Source organism: Aquarana catesbeiana, linkage group LG05, assembly GCF_042186555.1.
Source record: "Aquarana catesbeiana isolate 2022-GZ linkage group LG05, ASM4218655v1, whole genome shotgun sequence".
In the NCBI taxonomy this organism is placed as follows: domain Eukaryota; kingdom Metazoa; phylum Chordata; class Amphibia; order Anura; family Ranidae; genus Aquarana; species Aquarana catesbeiana.
In genome coordinates, this window is record NC_133328.1 from 181,044,594 (window position 1) to 181,061,392 (window position 16,799).

At 43.5% G+C, this 16,799-nt stretch overlaps 1 protein-coding gene across 2 annotated transcripts in view; it reads left to right on the forward strand.

Moving 5' to 3' along the window:
- The window catches only part of LOC141144583 (serine/threonine-protein kinase ULK4-like), a 1,176,078-nt gene that overhangs the window by 108,291 nt on the left and 1,050,988 nt on the right, over nt 1–16,799 (forward strand). For both annotated transcript variants that reach the window (XM_073630414.1, XM_073630413.1), the window contains exon 14: nt 1,524–1,584. In XM_073630414.1, coding sequence (XP_073486515.1) covers nt 1,524–1,584 — 61 coding nt within the window. The remainder of the gene's footprint in view (nt 1–1,523; nt 1,585–16,799) is intronic.

Consider the following 16,799-nt stretch of genomic DNA (forward strand, 5'->3'; position numbering starts at 1 on the left):
CAATATTGCCATTCAACCAAATAGAAGTGACTGGGGCCATGCCACAACTGTGCTGTAACTGTATCTCATTGCTGTGAGGAAGGGTTTCAGGGTAAAATCCCTCTTCAAAAAGGCATGCTGGAGCTGGCATATCACTTACTGATTACCTTTTAACTGAGAGCTGGCCGCTGCTGACATACAGGGGTTGGGCAAAAATTTGGAAACACCAGGTGAAAAAACAAAATTGTTGCCTAATATGTTGCTGAACCTCCTTTGGCATCCAAGATGGCTTGAATAAATCTGGGAATTAAAATAACGGTCACCAATTTCCACGCAACTAGACTTGATGTGCCACCACTGCGCTCCTATGTGTAAGTGTAAATCCCTAAAACTGCCAACTTAGGTGAAATAAAATGAAAAAGTATTTTTACATGAAAAATAGTGGCGCTGTGTTCACATCAGTTCAGTGACATCAAATCTAATATATAATATAATACATCTAGCAGTGAACTAAATATATTTTAAGTGTCCGTAATAAGTCCCAGTGTATTAACACTCCAACAGTGAAAGTAAAAATGGAAATGAAAATTAGATGAAAAATGGGGAAAAAAAGTCAAAAATAATAATGTAAAAAGTCCATGCAAAGCACTGTGTTTCACATAGCGTGAAGTGAATAATCTTCATATGTATTAAAACTTCCTTCCACCACACCAATCGTGATTGTGATCCACTCCCTTGAAACCGCACTCACCACAAAGATTTGCCTTGCACTCTCATGCTCGGCACATAAGCTGTTAGAACCCACCAGGGTTATGGTAGGTTAAGCTCTTCACTTTCCAGCAGTGCTCAGCATAGGGAGATGTATCCACATAAAATGAAAAAAATGCTAGTGTTTGGTATTTATTTTGTGAGATGACAGTACATACCAGGCAGGAGAGATGACAGTACATACCAGGCAGGAGAGATGACAGTACATACCAGGCAGAAGAGATGACAGTACATACCAGGTAGGTGTGTGCAGGGCTCCAGGACAAGTGCAGGGCTCCAGGACAAGTGCAGTCCAGGTACAAGCTGTTCAACTGGTAAATGTATTCACAGAGGCAGCAGCTATGTGGGTACCAACAATTTGCCCTCTTTGAAACTCAGTAAGCTTTGATATGACTCTGTATCAACTGCAGCGCACGCAGTGAATGACAAAAGTAAGGCTTCCCACCTGTTAACTAGGTGTCTCATCACACAGCTAGGTGTCACATAACTTCTGCATTGACGTGAAACACGTGGTCACTTTCACACCTGCAAATTATTTTGTGTTTCCATATTTTTGTCCAACCGCTGTAGTGACCTACAAGGATTGCAAGTCAGCAGCATTGCCCATGTGAATGGGGCCTAACTGTAAAAAACATATAATCAACCAGTCATAATTCTACTGTCTGTCTTCTAACGCTGTCTTTAAAAAAATAATTCAAATACTTCTTTGATACTTTCTTGTTGAATGCAAATGCAAAGCTGATTTATAATTATGCATATGTTGTTCTTTCTGTTAGATTTTTAAGCCAGCTCCAGTAAGATTTGATGTGAAGACTTTGGGCTTTCCTGCACATTCTGGTAAGAAATGGTATTTTATATGAACTGCGTGAAATCTTCTTTACTGCCTTCTGACTTACCAAGATACTTCATTTCCAGGTTGGGAGAGTGTTCTGTTCTTGTGTGATGACCATGTCAATTTCAGGGGAAACTTTTTTGTTTTTCTATATAACTTATTCCATTATGGATAAAAAAAATAAATGTAAAAAAATATATCAAGTACAGTGCCTTGAAAACATATTCATACCCCTTGAAATTTTCTGCATTTTGTCATGTTACAGCCAAAAACATAAATGTATTGTATGTGATAGACCAACACAAAGTGGCACATAATTGTGAAGTGGAAGGAAAATAATAAATGTTTTTCTACCTGTGTGTAATTTAATCTCAGTATAAATACAGCTGTTCTGCAAAGCCCTGAGAGGTTTGTTAGAGAACCATAGTAAGCAAACAGCATCATGAAGGCCAAGGAACACTCCAGGCAGGTCAGGGATAAAGTTGTGTAGAAGTTTAAAGCAGGGTCAGGTTATAAAAAAAAAATATCCCAAGCTTTGAAAATCTTACAGAGCACTATGCAATCCATCATTCGAAAATGGAAAGAGTATGGCACAACTGCAAACCTACCAAGACATGGTCATTCACCTGAACTGACAGACGGGCAAGTAGAGCATTATTCAGAGAAGCAGCCAAGAGGTCCATGGTAACTCTGGAGGAGCTGTAGAGATCCACAGCTCAAGATCGAGAATCTGTCCACAGGTCAACTATTATGCCGCGTACACACGGTCGGACTTTTCGTCTACAAAAGTCCGACAGACTTCCGGCGGACTTTCGGCGGACTTGCAGCAGACTTTCTAACGAACGGACTTGCCTACACACGACCACACAAAAGTCCGACGGATTCGTACGTGATGACGTACACCGGACTAAAATAAGGAAGTTCATAGCCAGTAGCCAATAGCTGCCCTAGCGTGGGTTTTTGTCCGTCGGACTAGCACACAGACGAGCGGATTTCAGGGTCCGTCGTAGTTACGACGTAAAGATTTGAAGCATGTTTCAAATCTAAAGTCCGTCGGATTTGAGGCTGAAAAAGTCTGCTGAAAGTCCGGAGAAGCCCACACATGATCGGATTACCAGCCAGCTTTAGTCCGTCGGCGTCCGTTGGACTTTTGTAGACGAAAAGTCCGACCGTGTGTACGCCCCATTAGTCCTGCACTCCACAAATCTGGCCTTTTATGGAAGAGTGGCAAGAAGAAAGCCATTGTTGAAAGAAGGCCATAAGAAGTCCCGTTTACAGTATGCAAGAAGCCATGTGGGGGTACACAGCAAATGTGGAAGAAGGTGCTCTGGTCAGATGAGACCAAAATTGAACTTTTTGGCCTAAAAGCAAAAAGCTATGTATGGTGGGAAACTCCCCCCCTATACACACCATCCCCACCGTGAAACATGGTGGTGACTGCATCATGTTGTGGGGATGCTTTTCTCTAGCAGGGACAGGGAAGTTGGTCAGAACTGATGGGAAGATGAATGTAGCCAAATACAGGGCAATCTTAGAAGGAAACCTGTTAGTCTGCAAAAGACTTCAGATTGGGGTGGAGGTTCACCTTCCAGCAGGACAACAACCCTAAACATACAACCAGGGCTACGATGGAATGGTTTAGATCAAAGCATATTCATGTGTTAGAATGGCCCAGTCAAAGTCCAGACCTAAATCCAATTGAGGATCTGTGGCAAGACTTGAAAATTGCTGTTCACAGACACTCTCCATCCAATCTGACAGAGCTTGAGTTATTTTGCAAAGAAGAATGGGAAAAAATGTCACTCTAGTTGTGCAAAGCTGGTAGAGACCTCCCCAAAAAGACTTGCGGCTGTAATTATAGTGAAAGATGGTTCTACAAAGTATTGACTCACCACGCCACAATTTTCACATAATTATTTGTAAAAAATTTTGAAAACCATTTATCATTTTCCTTCCACTTTACAATTGTGTGCCACTTTGTGTTGGTCTATCACATAAAATCCCAATAAAATACATTTACGTTTTTGGTTGTAACATGACAAAATGTGGAAAATTTAAAGGGTTATGAATACTTTTTCAAGGAACTGTAAATATGACATATTGCATATGTGTATTTCATATTTACTTATCTTACTTAAACAATACAGGACACAGAGGGAAAAAAAGCTCCACTAGCAAGCCACCCAGAAGCCGCAGCGTTAATATTAAAAGGCCAGAATAAAATCTTATTATGGCCAATCAAATGAATTCATGCCCAAGTGCTTGATGCCCCTAAACACGTCGAGACATGTTTATACATGTAAAGCGTTTTTTTTCTGCCAAAATACTGCTGCCAGGAGGAAAGGCGTTTTAGAGCTGGGTAAATGCCCCGTATGCCTGGGGCCTTAGATAAGCTTTAAGCACACTCCAGTCTGGTATTAATGCTGCAGCTTAGCTAATACATAATTTAAACGGCATACAAATGTGTTCTCCATATAAACTGGCATATACTAATAGCACAACCAGGTTCTTAATAAAAATTTTACAAAATGTATAGGAATCCCACAGGAAAAGCTGTGTTTTAGATGGTAGAAGCAAAAATGTTAGGGAAAAAAAAAGAAAAGTTTTCTGTAACTGTCTCCATTTTATATTGAAAATGCATTATACACTGATAACTTGTAAATATCAGTCTTGGCTGTTTTTCCAATGTGAGATGAATAGAGATGTAGCCTAATGTATCCAGAATAATAACATAATGCATTGTAACGTAATAGCAAAATGTTTCTCTTGCTTGAATGCTATGTTCTACCCACAGTAAAATGTGCCTTAAAATAAGGTATTTTTCGACTCTAAATGTACATCTAACAACATTATTTGTCTCTGATTACTATAATTTCAGCAAAACTTTTGCAGATTGCTGCAGCTGAAGGATAGCGTGTAAAAAGATAGATTTTTACTCTTTTTCTGGTGGTGTGTTAGTCTTAATACAGTCTTTTCTATAAATAGTAGTTTTTTTATTTTGTTTTGTTTTCATTTTAGTTACATAGTTTGAAAAAAGACACATCTATCAAAGTCATAATAAATAATAATTAAATGAGAAACAAAATATAATACCTTGTATGCACACAACCCCTAAACCCCAGTTGATCCAGAGTACGATAAAAAATAAAACCCTGATAAATCAGTTAAAGTTTATTCTAGTGTAGGAAGACAATTATTCCCTAACCTCCTAATGACTATTAACAATAATGCTAATAAATGATAATTAACAATATAACGGACTGTCACCCAAACACTAAAGTTGCCATCATCCTCTTCCTCTCCTTAGCCGCCAATGATATTGTGCCTTTTTTTTATGGTACCCTCTGCCTCTATTCTTGCCTAGACGAGGATAACATTGCCATCTGTCCCCCACCCACATCCCTGCCCTCAGCTTCTTGGTATACATGTCACACATCCCAGGAAGCTAAAGGAGCAGTCTCCATGCAATCCCAAATTCAAGATGCTAGTACCATAGATCCAAAGATCCCTGAGAAGTATTTACTGCCGCGAAGACAGCACTGGATTTCCTAGGCAGGTATATCTTTGTTTCTTAAAGTCAGCAGCTACAGTATTTGTAGATGCTGGCTTTTAATTTTCATAAGCCCGTGTGAAGTCCCCTTTACTACTGCAATGCTTTAACACTCTACTATGTATTACTTATACATTTATAGTTAACCATTTTTTTGCCTTTAGAAATGCACCCAACCCCAGCAAGAAGTGAAATCCAAAGTAAAGCTGACCTTACAATGATCGAAATTTATGGCCATCCCCATTCAATTGTTTGATCAACTTCTGCCCAAGGGACGTGTTGGAAAATATTCTTCGGTTAACGGCTGCAGCCACTGTCTGAATACAATGTGGGGTGGATTGCTTTATCCGCCTTGTTTGTGTTCATGGAGAAATCTGGTATTTTTTTTTTTATTCAGCCTGCTGGCCGAGCGAAAATATCCAGAGTGCGGCCATCCTTAGAAAGAATTCCCCTTTTATTCCTGTTTCAAAATTTTGGATTTGACCTCACTTTCACTTCCAGTGACCAGAACACCAGAACAGATAGGGTGAACTTCCCCAGCAGACATGTACACATAGCAATAAAAAACACACAGGAGTTCTTACCCTCCTACTTTACCCAAATCAATTTTGGATAGACTTTAAAGATGAATTCCAGGTATGGCGATTTTTACATAGTTACATAAGTATGTGTGTGCCATATCTTTGGGATCCCTGTGAAAGCTGGAAACCACTGTAGTACACACCGCTATTAAAACGATCTCCACTGGGTCCCGGGTCAAAAGGTTGCCCTGCTACATTTTGAACACAGGTCGCTCACTCGGCACGGGCGCCAATTGGAGATAATGGATGCATAGCGTTCTCTGAATGAGGTGGACAGCCAAGGCATCTTGATCTCTGTCAATCAGTGAACACTTTGCATTCACTGAGAAAATTGAAAGGGAATTGCGACTGTGCAGAGTGGGCGCCCTCCTGTGTTCAGTAAGCAGCAATGCAGACGGGACCCAGAAACCTGCGGCAATCACTCTAGTAGCAGTGCCTACTACATTGAGTTTCAGCTTCCAGGGGGATCTAACAGGTATGGCACATACATACTAAGGCTTCCTTCACATGGCCATAAAAATGTTACTGATGTTATGACACATGTTTTCTAGGAGGAAAGTTCCTGCGTAATGATCATTAAAATATTTGCATGTAGATGCTTATAAATGCGTAAAGACGCGTAAGCATACATAATGCAAATTTATTTTTCCCCTTTGTTTAGACTTAATATATGCGTGTGCCAACCCATATACATACGTTTATACATGTAAGCTTGTAATATGCATGTTCTTAGACTCAGATTTTGGGGTTCTGTTATGGATCTGAAAGCAGTTCATCTTTAAGCACCTGTGTGAATGGCTCCATTGAAGACAATGTAGCTTTCAGATCCATAATTAAAAAAAAAAAAAAAAACACTTGTATATGCGTTTTTTTATGCCCACGTGAATGAAACCTTACCTGTAAATTGATCATTGTAACAATGTAAAAATGTCAAAATTGCCATGCCTGGAATTAAGCTTTAATTTATACAGGGCAATTAGAGAGATCTTATCTCACTTAAAGGAAATTATAGTGGTGTGTGTGTGTGTTTTTTATATATATATATAAATATAAATATATATATATATATATATATATATATATATATATATATATATATATATATATAGTTACCTTTTTTATTATTTTTAGAAAAATAATTCAAAACTTTATTATTTTTAATTCGGGCAACATGAAATTTTGCTTATGAATAATATGTCGATTTTTATCTGGCTATTAGGTGGAGCTTATTACCTTCATAGCTTAAGCCGAAGTTTAAATGCATGAACATGTTCTGGTGGTTTTACAGCCCAGCTGCAAGTTGATATGCCAGCGGCCATATTAGTGCATACTGCCACAGCCACTGTGTGGCACAAGAAAATTTCTGCCGCATTTGGCAGTAGGAACCACCACCAAACATGACCCATTCAAGTGAATGGAGCTGTGCAGCAGTTGCATGTAATGCACCTTGTTTAGGCGTGGTGTAGTTGACTTTTAGTGATTAACACAGGATGTAAGGAAGCTGCCTGTCAAATGCCTCTGAAAAGTGATCAACCAGATATCACTTTTCAGAGGGGCGACAATGACAACAAGCCCTTAAGGTGCCCGAAATATAAAACTGTAGTTGGAGATACAGACATGACACCTTTCCATAAACATGCACAGTTGGACTGGTCAGGCATGCATATTATGCCAGTGGAGGCCCAAGGGTTTTGGAAAAGTTGTGCAATATGCACTTTCATGAACTTATGTCTGTGGACACCTTTACATTGCTGCTGTGTACCCTACAAAGAATGCGGCATTACATGGTTAAATATGGTATTGTGTGTTATTTGCAGGGCACAGATGCACTGTATTGCAAACCCCTTGTTAACACCTACAGTGGGGCAAAAAAGTATTTAGTCAGCCACCAATTGTGCAAATTCTCCCACTTAAGATGAGAGAGGCCTGTAATTGTCATTATAGGTATACCTCAACTATGAGGGACAAAATGTGGAAACAAATCCAGACAATCACATTGTCTGATTTGGAGAGCATTTCTTTGCAAATTATGGTGGAAAATACGTTTTTTTTCAATATCAAAAGTTCTTCTCAATACTTTGTTATATATCCTTTGTTGGCAACGACAGAGGTCAAACGTTTTCTGTAAGTCTTCACAAGGTTGTCACACATTGTTGCTGGTATGTTGGCCCATTCCTCCATGCAGATCTCCTCTTGAGCAGTGATATTTTTGGGCTGTCACTGGGCAACACAGACTTTCAACTCCCTCCAAAGGTTTTCTATGGGGTTGAGATCTGGAGACTGGCTAGGCCACTCCAGGACCTTGAAATGCTTCTTACAAAGCCACTCTTTCGTTGCCCGGGCGGTGTGTTTGAGATCATTGTTATGCTGAAAGACCCAGCCACGTTTCATCTTCAATGCCCTTGCTGATGGGAGGAGGTTTGCACTCAAAATCTCACTATACATGGCCCCATTCATTCTTTCATGTACACGGATCAGTTGTCCTGTTCCCTTTGCAGAGACATATCCCCAAAGCATGATGTTGCCACCCCATGCTTCACAGTAGGTATGGTGTTCTTTGGTTGCAACTCAACATTCTCTCTCCTCCAAACACGACGAGTTGTGTTTCTAGCAAACAGTTCTACTTTGGTTTCATCTAACCATATGACATTCTCCCAATCCTCTTCTGGATCATCCAAATGCTCTCTAGAAATCCTCAGATGGGCCCGGACATGTACTGGCTTAAGCAGGGGGACACGTCTGTCACTGCAGAATCTGAGTCCCTGGCGGCGTAGTGTGTTACTGATGGTAGCCTTTGTTACATTGGTCCCAGCTCTCTGCAGGTCATTCACTAGGTTCCCCCGTGTGGTTCTGGGATTTTTGCTCACCGTTCTTTTGATCATTTTGACCCCACCGGGTGAGATGTTGCGTGGAGCCCCAGATCGAGGGAGATTATCAGTGGCCTTGTATGTCTTCCATTTTCTAATTATTGCTCCCACAGTTGATTTCTTCACACCGGGCAAATGGAAAATTTGATCCTCTTACGGGACTTTAAAGGGAGAACCTACTCGGGAGTAAATAAGGAGTATAAATTTGAAATGAAATTAGGTATTTATTACGGTATAGACCTAAAAAGATCTGCAATACACAAGGTGAATTTACATGGGGTACAGAGGGATACAGGATGCGTGATGCAGACAAAAAATTGCAATACAGTATGCATGGATACACAATCATAGAACTCCGGTACATTTGGAACATACATACGGGGAGTACTGACGCGTTTCGAGATATACTCTTCTTCAGGGGTGTCTCATTGGAATCAGCACACAAAGAGGTATGTCTATAATTTAAAAAGACAATTATGAGCCTAATGTAAGGCATTGCATAATCAACAGCAACATTGGAAAAGATGTGACCTTTGTGGTGCAAGCATATGATATATACATGAGATAAGAACAGTAAGTACTGACCATGTAGTATTGCTTTGGGGGAAATGTGTATATTACTGCATCCATTAAAAACATTCAGAGGGAAAGGGTTGGAAGGGACAAGACGCCACTGAACACCGAGGTATGTGCTCGCTCCTGGTCCATGTCGGGCAGGCCATGTGTACCCAATCCCAGCAGAGTCCCCAGGGGAGTATTCCCCAACAGAGGGCGTCCAAAAACCCCAATGGGTGTGATGGTCCTAGGGTAGGCTCCAATCTGCAAGGGAATATGGGGGGATCAGGATGAGGCTGTGTACATGCCTAGGGAGGATATTGGGGCCACTGGTGTTTTACATACCATGTGTGTTCATGATTATGTAATGATGAAGTAGAAACAGAAAAGAGGTATCTGGGTGGTTGATGCTGTGCGGGCAAATTCCTGTTCAGTATGCGGGAAGGGCCGGCACAGGCAGATCATGCGGTTGCCCGATGTGGCAGGACCTAGCACCCCGGCCAGGTGACGCCCAGTATCGGGGTGGTCCCTGGTGCAAAGAAGGGGTGAGTTGGGTAACCTGGTGCCAAAGATATGGGCAGGAAGGCTGTCCGGGGGCACTAAGGAATGAGTGCCAAGCCACGGGTCCAGACCAGGGGGGCTCAGGGTGCCCAGCCTAGAAGACAGTATAGAGGTGAAAATCAAGGTAAGAGGTGGAGTAAGGTGGATCTGGGTCTGCCCAAAAGGGGGAGGGCGCCAGAGGGTCATGCATGTAGATAAATTTACCTGTGCCAGGTCCTGGTTGCGAGGCGTTGTAGGGAGAGCTGACGTGCAGATGTTGAGAGAAGCCTGGGAGTATGTGGTGGATGCTAGATTTAAATAGTGTGGCCGTGCTCGCGGGCACGGCCAATGGGTGAGAAGTGGATGCCCCCCAAGCCTGGGGTGCGCGCATCGGTCCCCATGGAGACCACGGCCGAAGTGTGTGTTTACCTCCGGGCGCGGTGACGCACAACCCCCGGCGGGATGACATATGGTGCACGGGGGCGGGAACCAAGGCCCGCGACGCAGGAGTCGGAAGAAAACTGGGTCGAATCTTCCGCTTGTGGGGACGCCGCCTGTGACAACAAACGTCGCATCAGGTGGCCCCCCTGCGCCGAGTGGGGAATATCCTGGCTCTGCATCCGGGATGGGTCGGCCACCCAGGGTTTGGAGGAGGGGCGAGCTCAGTGTGGCAGTGGGTTAGACGTCAGGAGATATAACAAGATATAACATCTAACCCACTGCCACACTGAGCTCGCCCCTCCTCCAAACCCTGGGTGGCCGACCCATTCCGGATGCAGCGCCAGGATATTCCCCACTCGGCGCAGGGGGGCCGCCTGATGCAACGTTTGTTGTCACAGGCGGCGTCCCCACAAGCGGAAGATCCGGGTCGAATTCTCGACCCAGTTTTCTTCTGGCTCCTGCGTCGCGGGCCTTTGGCGCGGGTCTTGGTTCCCTCCCCCGTGCACCATACGTCATCCCGCCGGGGGTTGTGCGTCACCGCGCCCAGAGGTAAACACACACTCCGGCCGTGGTCTCCATGGGGACCGATGCACGCGCCCCAGGCTCGGGGGGCGTCCACTTCTCACCCATTGACCGTGCCCGCGAACTATCGCGAGCATGGCCGCACTATTTAAATCTAGCGTCCACCACATACTCCCAGGCTTCTCTCAACATCTGCACATCAGCTTTCACTACACTGCCTCGCAACCAGGACCTGGCCCAGGTAAATTTATCTACATGCATGACCCTCTGGCGCCCTCCCCCTTTAGGGCAGACCCAGATCCACCTCACTCCACCTCTTACCTTGATTTTCACCTCTATACTGTCTTCTAGGCTGGGCACCCCAAGCCCCCCACTGGTCTGGACCCCTGGCTTGGCACTCATTCCTTAGTACCCCCGGACAGCCTTCCTGCCCATATCCTTGGCACCAGGTTATCCAACTCACCCCTTCTTTGCACCAGGGACCTCCCCGATACAGGGTGTCACCTGGCCGGGGTGCCAGGTCCTGCCACATCGGGCAACCGCATGATCTGCCTGTGCCCTCCCTTCCCGCATACTGAATAGGAATTTGCCCGCACAGCATCAACCACCCAGGTACCTCTTTTCTGTTTCTACTTCATCATTACATAATCATGTACACACATGGTATGTACAACACCTGTGGCCCCAATATCCTTCCTAGGCATGTACACAGCCTTGTCCTGATACCCCCCCCCCCCATATTCCCTTGTTCCCTTGCAGATTGGAGCCTACCCTAGGACCATCACACCCATTGGGGTTTTTGGACGCCCTCTGTTGGGGAATACTCCCCTGGGGACTCCGCTGGGATTGGGTACACACGGCCTGCCCGACATGGACCAGGAGCAAGCACATACCTCGGTGTTCAGTGGCGTCTTGTCCCTTCCAACCCTTTCCCTCTGAATGTTTTTAATGGATGCAGTAATATACACATTTCCCCAAAGCAATACTACATGGTCAGTACTTATTGTTCTTATCTCATGTATATATCATATGCTTGCACCACAATGGTCACATCTTTTCCAATGTTGTTGATTATGCAATGCCTTACATTTGGCTCATAATTGTCTTTTTAAATTATAGACATACCTCTTTGTGTGCTGATTCCAATGAGACACCCCTGAAGAAGAGTATATCTCGAAACACGTCGGGTATTCCCCGTATGTATGTTCCATATGTACCGGAGTTCTATGATTGTGTATCCATGCATACTGTATTGCAATTTTTTTGTCTGTATCACGCATCCTGTATCCCTCTGTACCCCATGTAAATTCAGCTTGTGTACTGCAGATCTTTTTAGGTCTATACCTTAATAAATACCTAATTTAATTTCAAACTTACACTCCCTGTACTCCTTATTTACTCCCGAGTAGGTTCTCCCTTTAAAGTCCTGTAAGAGGAAAACATTTTTCATTTGCCTAGACATATTTGGGATGTGGGTCTACCCTACTCTCTAGACCAACTCAGCACCACCCCTTGTTAATTTCTTCACACCAGCTGCTTGCCTATTGCAGATTCAGTCTTTGCAGCCTGGTGCAGGTCTACAATTTTGTTTCTGGTGTCCTTCAACAGCTCTTTTGTCTTCACCATAGTGGAGTTTGGAGTGTGACTGAGGTTGTGGACAGGTATCTTTTATACTGATAACAAGTTCAAACAGGTGCCATTAATACAGGTAATGAGTAGAGGACAGAGGAACCTCTTAAAGAAGAAGATACAGGTCTGTGAGAGCCAGAAATCTTGCTTGTTTGTAGGTGACTAAATACTTATTGCAAATAAATTCTTTCAAAAATCAGACAATGTGATTGTCTGGATTTGTTTCCACATTTTGTCTTTCATAGTTGAGGTATACCTAGGATGACAATTACAGGCCTCTCTCATCTTTTTAAGTGGGAGAACTTTCACAATTGGTGGCTGACTAAATACTTTTTTGCCCCACTGTATGTGTTTTTTGGTGTTTTGCAGAAATGCACTACAGTCTATTTAACATGGTTTCCTAAGGGATATGTTCACATCTATGCTTTGTTCAGCCGCTGCCTGGAAAGGGTCAGGGACTTTTTTAAATTCAAAAAGGTGCGTTTTTGGTTCAATAGATTTCAATGGAGATGCTGTAGAAAAAGCATATAGTGCGTTTTTGACTTGTTTTGCATTTTTTAATCTCAACAACAAATTGCTCAAAATAAAATGGATCACAAGCAAACTGCCTAGGTGTGAACCAGGCCTCAGTTGATTCTGCTCAGCAATATATGGAGAGCTTACAAACCAGCGGCTCAAGTAGCTCAGCTGCAAATCTAAATACTAAACCTGTCTGCATGCAGTGAGATCACCAGGATATTGAACCTACTCCACCCAAAATAAAGACACCTTTATATAGATGGTTCTTTAGCTGTCTTATTTGGAAAAGCTTACATGTGTTTTACAAACCACCACCAAGCACTATTTAAATGCAGTAATGTATTCCTGCCCAGCCATGCTTAATCCTCCATGTGGTTTTCTGAAAGACAAGTTCATTTTTTTTCCTGTTGAATGCATGCAGTGCAGTGAACATTTCAGCAACTAGGCTGACTGCTGTTTACACAGAAAATTTTTGTGCTGTCTGACACTCGGTTAATATATTTATGCCAGAAGATGCGAGATTGTGAGAAATCAAAGCTTCATCACTGGCTTCTATTAGAACCACATTACATTCCAATATTTGGGAAGAAAATCAGCTTATGGCAGCAAAAGTCTGGCATACTGTTCATCCATTTACTAGATTTGGAGGTAAATGAAGATGTACAAAGATAGATACTGTTAATAGTTTATATTCTACCAGCATTTCCAAAAATGTCCCTAAATGTTTTATGGACACAGACCTAAAATGTCAATATTCGAAAACTTCCGCCATGGGGGAGATTTACTAAAACTGGTACACATTTAATCTGGTGCAGCTCTGCATAGTAACCAATCAGCTTCCAGGTTTTAGGTTGGGTTCACACTGCTCCGACGTAGAAGTCGGATGACTTCTGATCCGACATTGCCCTACGACTTCATGTTCGACTTCCATGCGAATTCAGTGAATGAGATCTGTCTTTGATCCGACAAAGACAGGTCCTTCAGTCCTGGTATAGATTTTAAGGGAACATCTGGTGACATCATTCAGGAACCCCACCCCCTTGTGATGTCACGGCCGGGCCATGATGGGGCTCTGATGTCACAATGGGGCGGGGTCTCCAGATGTCACTGGGTGGCCACACCCCATGGATATTTAAGTAATTGCACACGCCGGAGCTAACACAACAGCGGGAGCTAGCGTCGGGAGAATGCTTCAGGAGGGAGAAGAACCGGAGGCAGAAGAACCAGAGGAAGAAGACAGCAGAGGGAGAAGAACCAGAGGAAGAAGACATGGATGGAAAAGAACCGGGAGAAAACACGTTGGAGCTACTTTAAGGACTTTGTCAAAAACCTGTGTATTGGATTTATTTATTTTTGACACTTTTTTTGGGTGAATGAGTAGGGGTAAAATGTACCCCTACTAATTCACAATAGGGTAGGGGGATGGGATCTGGGGGCCCCCTTGTTATAGGGGGCTTCAAGCTTCCGATAAGCCCCTTGCCTGCAGACCCCTACAAACACCGCCCACAATTATCAGAAAGAGGCCCCATCAACATGGGGACAAGGTTTTTTAGGCACAGTTACATGCCACAAGTCAGATCAGTAAAGATGATCTGATTTGGATGCAACTTACATTCAAACCAATGGGCTGAAATTGTGCCCAGGTCGGACCAAAGTAGTACAGGAACCTTTTTCAAAGTCGGACCGACTTGTGTCAGACCAGTTAAGATGGCGCTAGGGAACTATTGATTTATACACTTTATGCGACATGTGCTTCCAAAGTCAGAACGTATGTCACACCAGTGTGAACCAGACCTTATTGTCAAAGCTTAAAGTGATTGTAAAGGATCGTGTTTTATTTTTTAAAAATAACAAACCTATCATACTTGCCTCCACTGTGCAGCTCGTTATGCACAGAGTGGCCCCGAACATCCTCTTCTGGGGTCCCCCGGCGGCTCTCGTGGCTCCTCCCCGCATCAGATAACCCCCTAGGAGAAGCGCTCTCCCGAGGGGGTTACCTTGCAGGCGCGCTCCCGAGTTCAGCATTTGCGTCCACAGACAGGAATGCCGGACTCGGCCCCGCCACCCGGCGCCTGCATCATTGGACTTAATTGACAGCAGCGAAAGCTAATGGCTGCTATCTATCAATCTATCCGATCAAGAGCTGGGACCCCATATAGAGAGGGACAGCGCGTCCCCGCCGAGGAGATGAAGGGGCTCAGGTAAGTAAAACGGAGGGGGGGCTAGGGGCCCGGTGACTGCATTAAGGCGAAAAAAAACACAAGGGTTTACAACCCCTTTAATTGAGCAAGCTGAAGTTAGAAGCTGATTGGTTACTATGCACAGCTGCACCAGATTCTGTGTGCACCAGTTTTAGTAAATATCCCTAGTAAACATTTGAAAGTTTTCTAGCTTTACTTATTAATTTTGCTTTGGTTTTAAGGTAGATCTGAACCTATACTGAAATACATTTTGTTTACTAAAAGGCTGTGTATTATAAACAAGTGCCACTTTATTTCATGGCAGTACTGCTAATCTTCTATGGCCCCTTTGTAGCCATGGCAGAAGAGTTTAGGGACAAGGATAGAGTGGTGTCACCCTATAACAGGAAGTGCCTGCCCTAATGGCAGGATCATTAGATATGATTTTAATGAAAATTGCAGATTTCAAAGCTATCCTCTGATGCTGCTGTTTTCCCCAGCGAAACCATTCAGAAAGATTACATTGGTTCTAAAGCCTCAAGGTTTTTTACCTTATTGCATTCTATGCATTAAGGTAAAAAATCTTTTCTGTTGCAGCTGCCTCCCCCCTTATTCTTACCTGAGCTCCATCCGATCCAGTAGGTGCACAAGAGCAGCGGCTCACACTGCTGTCTCCCTCCTCATTGGGCAGATTAATAGCAGCGGGAGCCATTGGCTCCCACTGCTGTCAATCAAATTCTATGAAGAGAATGCAGGGCTTTCCCTGGGGGCACTCACCGAAGAGGAAGTGTCTGGGGCGTTGGCGGCGGACCCCAGAAAAGGAGGATTGAGGCAAAACTGAAAAAAAAACAAAAAAAAAAAAAACGAAGATTTAATATTACTTTAAGCCCACCAGCTTGCCCTGCCGGATCACACTGCTTTTGGAACGCATAAGTATTACCAAATTCTGCTCCCTATGGAAAATTTGCAGCCTGAGCAAAAATAATGGCTGTCTTGAGGCATATGCTTAAGCTGGCCATAGATGGATCCAAATTCTGATCCTGCGGAACTGGCTGAATTTCAATCCATATATGGCCAATTCGTGAGTAGTCAATCTAATGATCAACTTCTCATGAATAGGCTTTTGAGAAAATTTGTGTTCGATGAGTGTTGCAGCCAATAGGCTACAGAGCTGTTCAGTATATTCTGACAGTGGTGGAGCAACCATTGTCAAAATACAGTAACACAAAGTGGGTGGGGGAAACAGTTCAGTTATTTTTGATCAGCCTGCAGGCTGATTGAAAAAGCTGAGTCATGTGGTCAGCTTTAGACTAGGACCAAGCAGTTAATGATCTGATATGATGGGTGAAGGTGCCTTTACTACAGGGGTGTAGTAAAGAGCGAGGACCAATAAAGTAATTTGGTAACCGGTCATGAGCCAAGATAAAATGAAATGCTTCAGAATTAGAATTTTTTTATTTTGAACAGCATAATGAAGCTTTTCCTGCTACAGCTGCTGAATGCCAGCAAGAGCGAGAGGAGGAGAAGCCGACTTTCAGAAATTGCAGGAGGAAAATTAAGAGGATTGTGTCCTGTAAATATGCCGCCCTTCCTGTCCATTTGTAAAACAAAATGTGACAGGGAGACAGCACAGCACTGGAGCAATGGAGCGGGGTCGCCATTGTGACCCCTGACGCAATACCAGTGGTTGGAGGCGTGTGGTAAAAACACGTCTCAACTATGGGGTTTTAACGCCTCCCAAACCACAAATGTAAATAAACTCTTGCTGGCATGAGACCCCTATAAGACTTTCACTATGATGCTCTGCAGTTTACTCCCACCTCACATGCAGTGCAG